At 33.7% G+C, this 9,930-nt stretch overlaps 1 protein-coding gene across 2 annotated transcripts in view; it reads left to right on the top strand.

Annotated features, from left to right (window-relative positions):
* The first annotated feature begins 349 nt into the window (after window positions 1–349).
* The window catches only part of LOC133195976 (glutamate receptor-interacting protein 1-like), a 20,757-nt gene continuing 11,176 nt past the window's right edge, over window positions 350–9,930 (top strand). The window contains exons 1-10 of one of the 2 annotated variants that reach the window (XM_061331965.1): window positions 350–536; window positions 724–777; window positions 2,104–2,175; window positions 2,545–2,608; window positions 4,322–4,467; window positions 5,262–5,424; window positions 6,252–6,397; window positions 6,872–7,019; window positions 7,454–7,653; window positions 9,477–9,659. In XM_061331965.1, the coding sequence (XP_061187949.1) occupies window positions 488–536; window positions 724–777; window positions 2,104–2,175; window positions 2,545–2,608; window positions 4,322–4,467; window positions 5,262–5,424; window positions 6,252–6,397; window positions 6,872–7,019; window positions 7,454–7,653; window positions 9,477–9,659 (1,225 nt within the window). In that variant the 5' untranslated portion in view covers window positions 350–487. The remainder of the gene's footprint in view (window positions 537–723; window positions 778–2,103; window positions 2,176–2,544; window positions 2,609–4,321; window positions 4,468–5,261; window positions 5,425–6,251; window positions 6,398–6,871; window positions 7,020–7,453; window positions 7,654–9,476; window positions 9,660–9,930) is intronic. The other variant, XM_061331966.1, reaches the window with a different exon arrangement.

The raw sequence follows: 9,930 nt of genomic DNA on the forward strand, positions 1-9,930 counted from the left end.
CTGTGTGATAACCCTTATGTATTTGCCTAATAAGAATTTTCCTACCAAAAACTATGCATTTTTTTTTTTTTGGTATCAAAAAATGACACTGGGTCGTTATTTTACAGGGAGAAAAATGACCCAAAGGCCATATATAATTTCTACAAAAGTGGGTCATTTTTCTACGTAGAATATTGACCAGGCGGTAAAATTTCTACGTAGAAAAATAATACCTGGTCAGTATTCTACGGGGGTCACTTTTCGGCGTTACACCTGCCTGCCGCCGCATTCATTTTAGAAAATGTTATGAAAGTAAAATTTTGACACTATCCCTAAATTAAACTTTCGGAACTTCTCTCTCAAATGAAAAGCTCCGAGGATATCGATGAAGAGTGCGCCATCTGTTGTCAAAAGAGAAAACATGGAGTGAGTAAATGAATGAATGCATGGAGAATAAATAGTCAAAGCGGTGTACAATGCTTAAAGCAGGGTAGTGGAGTTGTAAGGAATGCCAGGGTGGCGCCCCGATTGTTTGCGCAGCTCCGACAAACATCCAGGTGAGGTGACAGGACACTGTTTACATCAGCCATGTTGACTCAACATGGCGGGGGAATTTAGTTTGAAAAAAAAAGTTGCAAAAAGTTTTACTCACTTTTGACTTTTTGATGTGTATGTTGTTTTAAATGATATGCATGTTTCAGTTACACTAAAAAGCATGTAGATGGTGTAATTTTTTTCTTTCAGTGCTGCGGTATAGATCTTCTTCAAATGCTAGTCAACTCTACACAGAGAAAGGAGGTATATAATCATTACTGTCTGTGAGAGTTTTTGTGTAGGAATCCACATTCCTGTGTATGAAGCTTTATCAAAACATTTTTAAGTGTTAAGCATACCAAAGATAAAAAGTGTTTACCAGCTTATTAATAGTGTAAAATGGGTTATTTTTCATAGGCGCTTGGTTTCTGGAGGGTGTATTTTGTGTATTATGTATTTTTCTGGGTGTGTCTGCATACACTCACTTAAATAAAAATCGCTGAATTTAGTACATTTTAAAAATGTAATATTACTGTATATAAAAAGAGTGAAGGTGTGACAGTTGCCATCTTGGATTTCAGGGAGTGCTTCAGTTCACACTTGATTTTATCTGTATCTACACTTTTCCTACCAGTGTCTGGTGAGATCAAGCTTCAAAAAGTTTGAAATGATTGAGTATCGCACTTCCAGCATCTGCTGATTTAAACTTACAGTGTAAAACTTGCAGTAAACCAAAACGTCCTTGATCAGGTTGGGACCAATTGCCTAAATGGGATATAATATCCCAAAAGGGATATAAATTCACAGTGCAAAAAATGAAAATTTTCATTTTGGCTATAAATATCATAAATCCGCATCAGAATTCTTAAAAAGGAATAACTTTTAGAATACAAGTTTTTCTGCAACCCTACAGTTTGTTTTGTTTCCAAGAAGTTTAGGAACTTCCGAGGGATCAATCTCATAAACAGTGGGCATACAGAAAAACTTGTAAACCAAAAGTTATTCCTTTATAAGTATGTTGATGCGGATTTATGATATAGCCAAAATAAAAATTTTCATTTTTTGCATTGTAAATTTATATCCCGTTTTGGGATATATCCCAAACGGGCTATTATACCCCATTTGGGCGATTGGTCCCAACCTGTTGATACCAAGCACTGAAACTGAGAGCAATGGAAGTGATGATTTCTAACTATATTATATGTAAAATGTAGAGGAAATTACACTGAAAGCCTAGAGAAGTCAGAAACCGTGCCAAACTTGTTCTCTCTATACTTTCTATTATTTACCAAGGATTTTACCTTTATGTTACTGTTTCTTCCAGTATAAATAAATCTTTTTTTCAAAAATGGGAGTTTTTCAATGAAGTCAAAACAATCCGATGTTGAGAGGGTGTATTCACCTACTTGTCTGTGATTTCTTCTCTGTTAAAATTTTTTAATCATGCAAATTTACCAAAAAGATAATTACAGATTAAGGTTTGAATGTATTCATACAAGAAGAAATTTGGAGGTTATTCATTGAAAATGTATTTGTGTTGTTGATAAAGATAAAATTTTATAACAGAATGACAATTTCTTACTTTATAAGCTGATCAGAGAGGGACAGCTTTTGTAGAGCTACATAAGAAGGCTGGTAGTGGACTAGGCTTGATTGTATCAGGTAAATCAAATTAATTTGTTTTATTCATAAGGATGAAATTAATGTAATCATTAATGACTTTATACAACATATCTTATATCTATTGATATTTTTTTTCCTTTTTAAAAATCTTATGACTATTAGTACACGTAATTTCATTTTTGTGGTCCTTTATTTAAAATATTTTGCCATTTCACTATACATGGAGAGGTTCTGATGTTAAACTATTCATCTGAGAGAAAGGAATGGGGGGAGGGATAGGAAGGGGAGGGTTGGGGTCATCTTGTGTTCAAACTGATACAACCCTTGCAGAGGAATATCAAAAATATGAAAGAAAAGTATGAGAAATGTATATACCTGCATGTACATATATATATTTTCAACAAACAGGTGGGACAGATAAGGAAAGCAGGGCCCACATATCCAGTTTTAGACCAGGGGGTTTAGCACACAGGTAAAATTTTTTTTTGCCATAGTTGAAGGAAAAAAAGTCTTGCAGAGGAACCGAAGTTGAGGCCTCTGGCTTATGGTGTTGGTGCTATAGCTATCCTCAGTGTTGAGCATGTATTGAGTGGTTATGATAATTGGGCACCAGTGATCTGATTATTTGTTATTTAAAGAATGTTTTTCAGTTTTGTGTGAGTTATTAGTGTGTAAATCACTCAGACTTGTTACGGTGGCATATTTCATGAAGCGTGCAAGCACTTCATGAAAAGTATGCCTATATGCAAGTCTGTGTTATTTACACACCAATATTTCACACTTAACTTAAAAACATTCTTTACATTTATATTTTACATGTTTAAAAGCAGCAAAAATACACTCAGTGATTGAATTTCTCACTGCCCTATATGTTTTATTTTTAAAACGTCTCTCTAACCTCATTATGATGTCAATTTAGCGTGAGTTTCTCCATGTATATTTTTACACGTGAGTATACATAAAAATGACATTCAAATCAATTTCTTAGTTGATCTAGTAGAAAAACACAGCAAATGTAAATATTCATAAACAATTCCTACAAATGTCCTACGTAACAAAAGTATATGGAAATGAATAAACCATTTTGTGAAAAACATAATTATTTTCCTGAATTAGCTGATCAGATGCGCATAGGCATTGTGCATTAAAACTGAAATACCTATGTCGCAAATACAGACCAGAATGCCATCACAGAGTATAGTATTTGCTATTGTAATGATTATTTCACACAGTCTGAATTCTTTGATCAGATTAAAGTGTCAGGATTCTTCATTAATCTAATAAGCCAGTGAGAGTGACTGATTCTGATCCTATACATCTGTCAGTGTGTGTGAGTGACAGCTGACCCCGGACTGCTGAGGGGTTAAATCAGTAAGAGCTTAAACCTAATGATGCTGACCAGACCAGCATTAGTGTCAACTGACATTATTGATTAATGACTAAAGATAAACTGTATATTGATCAGGGGGTTAAAAATTTTACTTCAGCAGGAGTGGGCAATTTAAATTTAAAAGCAAGGGCTTTTTCCATATTTGGCATTGGGAGGACCAAATTTTGAAGGATCCAGAAATAAAAAGAATTCTGTTTTATTTCCTGTTTTTCACTAGTTTACTTTCTTTTTCAAATTCATTTATGATGAAGATAATTAAATATCATATGGATAAAAATCTTAAATATTGATAAGTCATAGAGATTAAAAAATATCAACCCTTACTTTATCAAAAACTTGATTTTTATCATAAAAAGAAATGTGTTTTGATCTTGCAGAATTTCCCTTTTTGACTGCACTTATTAAGATATAATCTAATAATGTAGATAATAGAAAAACTTGAGGCCATCATTAAAAATTATTTTGTTTAATGAACTCAGACCTTTTTTTCATGGTAGGTAATTAGGTTTTTTTTTAAATTATCTTAAACATTGATAAATGTTATGGAAATCACAGAACTACGTATTTATTCCTCTATGATTCTTACCTAAACTTCATTGATGTAGTTTAGATATTTTTAAATTGCAGCAAAATTTTTTTTAAAATGTATAGAACCTAGCAATGCTGACGATCTATATTTTCCAAAAAATGAAAAAAAAAGTACTAAAGAAAAATGATCAGGTAGGGACAATTTTGAAGGGTGAGTCAGATTACATCTATGGCTGGCCTGGGTTGAATTCTTTTACTACTTGATAGGTCTGATGCTCTGCTAGAGGGAGACTTCATTGTGTCTGTGAATGGGATCAAAACACGAGACATGAAACATGATGAAGTTATCAACTTGCTCAAAAACACAGGAGAGCAAGTACTACTGGAGGTGGAATATCAGCTGCCTGATACAGGTAATATATCACTGAACTGACAAAGGTGTTATATAAGTGAACTGATACAAGTACTATTTAAGTGAATTGGATTGAGGTTAATATTGATAATCCAAGATAGGTGAATTGATTAAAGTAATAATTTACATTAGTGCAAATGTACTACATTGTATCACTATCCTTATCATTATTTATACAGAGCTTCCAACCCTTATGATTTTGTCGTAAGGCTTACAGATTTAACTTATAACATATGCCTTATGATTTCTCTATCATTATTCCGATGTCAGTTTTCCTCAGTAAAAATTTAAAATTACAAGATACCATTGCTATCCTTGTTTCAATTTGCACTTAAACTTACAAAAGGTTATAAAACTTACAGCACTTATTTCTATTGTCTTTCCATTTCCATGCAAACTTTCGATCTATGTCATTTTTTGTATAAACATATTGGAAAAAAAATCCATTCACAAAAAGTGTCAGGCAGCGCTTGGACCCCATGGCTCCCTCCTTACAAAATTTTCAGTAAACTGAACTGGAACTCACAACATAGACATGATAGACACATTTATTTGTAAAAAAGACATATATACTTGATAAAATACTGGCTAATTTGTAAAAATAAAGTAGAAATATGGGAGAGGGAGATACATGTACATATATTTTTTTAATTATGAAGAGTTTAATTTTTAGTAATAATGTATGACATGTATGAACCATTTGACCACTTCTCCCACTTCATTGTATTTGAGTGGCTGTAGTATTTCATATTTTATAGTAGTGTCAGAAATGTAAATTGCATTATATTTTTCCAGGGTTCTCAGACTCCTTTTCTGTCTGCTGTAAGCAACACATTGTAAACTTGGTGAGAGAAGGAAAAAGCTTTGGCTTTACTATCCGGGGAGGTTACCATGAACAACAACATAAGACACGCCCACTCATCGTCACTCAAGTGCGACCAGGTGGACCAGCTGATAGGTGAGATGATTTGGAAAAGTTAACTGTTTGAAATACCCGGTACTGTTTTTAGCTCACCTGAGCTGAAAGCTCAAGTGAGCTTTTCTGATCACCTATTGTCCGTCATCCGTCTCTGTTCGTCAACTTTTCACATTTTCAACTCCTTCTCAAGAACCACTGGGCCAATTTTAACTAATATTAGTACAAAGCATCCTTGGGTGAAGGGGAGTTTGAATTGTTAACACGAAGGGCCAAACACCCTTACAGGGGGAGATAATTAAGAAGAACAGACAAAAATAGGGTGGGGTCATTAAAAAATCTTTTTCTCAAGAACCACTGGGCCAGAAAAGCTGAAACTTAAGTGGAAGCATCCTGGGGAAGTGTAGATGCTATATTGTTCAAATCATGACCTCCTGGGGTAGGGTGGGGCCACCGTAGGTATTACTAGGGGGGAAATTTTGTGAAGAATAGCAGGGCCAAAGTTACTCAACCCATGGGCCTCTTGTTTTTTTATTTCCTACATAGTGTTAGAATGAAATGCTTAATAACTTTAATAAAAGAGAGAAATATGCTACTGGAATATGAAATGCTTAATAACTTTAATAAAAGAGAGAAATATTCTACTGGAATATTTTAATTAAAGCTGCATACATTTTAATAATTCATCAAGCAGAATACATGTATGTTGTACAAATGAAAGCATTCATGAATGTTTATGAATAACGTAAATAAAAAGAAGACTCATTTAGCAAGCAGGTATGTAAAAAATTAGAAAATTAATGATAATTTTCAAGGAAACCATGCTGTAATTATATGATTCCTCATTTTTTTTCATTAATTTTTTTCAGGGAGGGTTCTTTGAAGATTGGAGACAGAATCATAGCCATCAATGACTACAACGTTGCCCACTTCTCCCTGTCTGAGGCCTCTGTGTTTCTACAGCAGTGTGGGAGAGAAGTCAGTTTACTGGTGGAATATGACGTCTCTTTCATGGGTAAGAATTGCAGAAATCAGTCCACATGGGCTATCAATCATGCAACTCTTTCTTTCTTGTATGTATGTATATTGTATTACATACACGTATATTTGAAAATATACAGGTGTTTACAATGTACTTTCTTTTTGCCCTATGAGGGCCCTTAATTGGTAAATAAAGAAATTGAATTGAATTGAATCAATTGTGCAAAGTTAACTCCACAATGAAATTGAAAAGTTTCGAAAATGCCTCTTTTTTTAATCAAGGAATTTACTCACTTTCAGACTGTATAATTTGAAACCAAGGGGACATTTAGTCAGAATTTAATTTGTAAATCATTGGACCAAGTAAAATTTTAAGGGATATGATGGATGGTCAGACAAACATAAAATGGACACAATTCTTTTGGTCTATGAGGAACATGCCCATCTTTTCTGAATTCTGGTCACGAACAAATTCTTTTTATACATGAATCAGACACTCTTTTTTCAGAGGCTGTAAACAATGCCCAGGGTCCACTGTTGATTGAGATTGACAAACTGCCAGGAATGAAGCTAGGGGTACATCTGACACAGACCACACATCAGGGGAAACCCTGTCTATGTATAGATCATATTGATCCCATGAGTATAGCAGACAGGTGAGGAGGAAAAATCTACCTGGATATTGAAATTTTTCCTTGAACTACCTTGATTGATCTAAGAAATTTTTGATATGTATAAGAGTAAGAATTTTCATTACATAGGAAATTATTGGACCACAGAGAAATACTATTGTACAAGTACATGTATGTTTATATGTTTGTACTGTTGACTGGAAAATTAAGATGATGGTTTTAATTTCACTTTGTACAACGATGTTCCATTTCTCCACATATTGTCATATATACAGTTTATGTATGTGCATTGTCACAGGGATCAATCATATCACATGAAATTAAATTAATCCCAATGGATAAGTTAGGAACAAATCAGAACATTTCAGCATTGGAATTCAATGACTTTAATTAATTAAGCACATTATGGATTTTACATACATGTACATGTGTATAGCAAGATTGTGAAATTTTTACAGGTGTGGAGCTCTCCACATTGGTGACCACATCACATCAATAGACGGGACAAGTGTGGACCAGATGTCAGTGGCAGAGGCCACTCGTCTGATAGAGACGCACACACAGGACACCATCAAACTGGAACTCCTGCCCCACAGACTGGTAGAGAGGCAACAGTCCAGGGATTATATCAACAGGAACGGACTTCTCAAGGCACCAGGTAGAGAGCACAGAGCTCATAATGGATTGCTTTGTCTAAGAGACCATGTAAATGTAGTTTTTTATTCCTCAACCTTTAATTTAGCCCATTAAAAATGAGAAACTGATTCAATATCTTAACCTTTATACAATGTTTTTGCATGCTTTGATACAGCAGGGTTCGACATTAACCTTAGTCCGTTAGTCTCAGTCTAATACATTTTCATTCGGACCAATAAAATCTGTGGCTAATTAGTCCGAATGGACTAATAAAAATTTCTGGAAAAAAATCAATAAATTATGGATGTTCAATTCTCGACAACTTTCATAGGAAAACCCCGCATGTATTTTTAGCTTTCTAGCTTCTTGGCGGGAAGTTAGGAAATTCCGAGTCAATTTGGCGCTTAATTTTAGGACTGATTAGTATGAAATTAAACATTTTAGCGATCATGATCTAGTATGACACATAAAGAAAGATGTCGGACGTTTGAATGTAATGTATAGAGAAAAACAAACGAGATCAGGAATATGATCGTAGTTCCTGATTTCAGTGAGATTTCAATGAATCTTGGAATAAAATATTTCATGCTTTGTTTATTTCAAAAAATTATAAAAAGTACATAGCAATATTTAATTTTAAATTAACTGTTACAAAACATAAATGTTTTTTTTTTTTTGACGGACCCATAAAATTGCGTGTGGACTAGTAAAAGTAAAGAAGGACTAGTCTGGCCGGACTAAAGCCTAAAAATGTTAGTGTCGAACCCTGGATACAGTATGTATCATTTTGCAGGTAAATGTTATAACCTAGTCTATCTCACCCTTCTTTTGACATATATTCTGTATTCATTATCCATATTAGATTATTATTTTTGTAACGAAGCATTTTGTTAAAAAATATATGATAATTTGAATTATGCTTATAGTGTAGATAACTTTTGTGTCCAGGGATTTACCAGCCTATTTTGGGAAACGCCATTTTTTGGGAATTGGGAAAAAAAAATTATCGACTTTTTGTTGAAATTGGGAAAAATTTAAAATGTTGCTTAAATCATGTATTCGGGTGTAATTCATTTAACATTTCAGCATGAACTCTAATTTGGGCAACCAAACAGACAATTAAATCATGATCCAACATCATACAAGATCAATTATGAATAATAGACTAATACAAGTAAAATTGACTTCAAAGAGTATAAAGTGTTTATACAACTTAAGGTAGTACATGTGTGTATGAGATTCCAATTTAGGTCATTATAGAATCTGATTATAAACCTCCAGCAAAAATTATAAGAAGTACACATTTTCTCAAAGTCCTCTTTTAATATGTATTATTATGCATTGAAAATATATTTTTCTGTTTGAAATAATGCCTGCAGTCCTAACCATTCACTCATAGATCAATTGAGTAGGTAGAAATAACTTAATAAATCTATATAATAACACAATACCACCATTTTCAGAAAAACGGAGGAAATTCGGATTAAAAGTTGGCGATGTTTTTACAGTGTTTTTAAACACGTGTTATGACTGCAGCTTTGCTAAACGAGTTAAATAGATGAAAATTACAGACATTGTGACAATTTTACTTAGTGTTTTTCCAAGATAATTAAATTTAAAAGCATTGTTCACCAATTGGGAAAAAAATATTGCCAAATTGGGAAAAAATGAACTTATTTTCAATTGGGAATGGGGCCGAATTTCGACCCCTGAGAAGGTACTGATGAATTCCTGGTGTCAAATTTATTTTCCTTTTCATGCATGAATATATTCTGTTGCAAGTAACAGGACATACACTGTAGTTACTTTCAATTTCATTTTGTCATGGGCTTTTGTCATAATAAGGTTGCCTCCCCAGCATGGCCCCTGCCTCCTCAGTCCCTGCTCTTCCATCCTCTGCCTCCACTCCCTACGGATTTGGCAGCAGTAATGCTCTGTCGTCTGCTCCATTTGGGAATGGTATGATGAGGATGTCAGGGAGAAGCAGACGAATTTTACACAGGATTGACCCTAAACAGGCATCGTGTAGTAAGTTTGAAAAAAAGGGGGAAAATTGGTACAGGTCTTGGTAGAAATGCATCTTTATTAGAAGAAAAATTCTTGAAGATTGAAGATTGAAACAAAAGTTTTCTGCTGTAAAATGATAATTTCAGGTTTTTGTCAGTACTGTAATAGATGCCTCCTAATACAGGTTATATAGATCTAATCTGTTTGTACAAAGGAAAAGGTCTAAGTTTTAAAACAAGTGTATTGTGCATATTTCTTTAAAAATTGTAAAGTATCCCTACCTTTTATTGTG

This window comes from Saccostrea echinata, unplaced genomic scaffold (assembly GCF_033153115.1).
Source record: "Saccostrea echinata isolate AGI-Se365-2 ecotype Australia unplaced genomic scaffold, CSIRO_AGI_Sech_v1 ptg000029l, whole genome shotgun sequence".
Classification (NCBI taxonomy): Eukaryota; Metazoa; Mollusca; class Bivalvia; order Ostreida; family Ostreidae; genus Saccostrea; species Saccostrea echinata.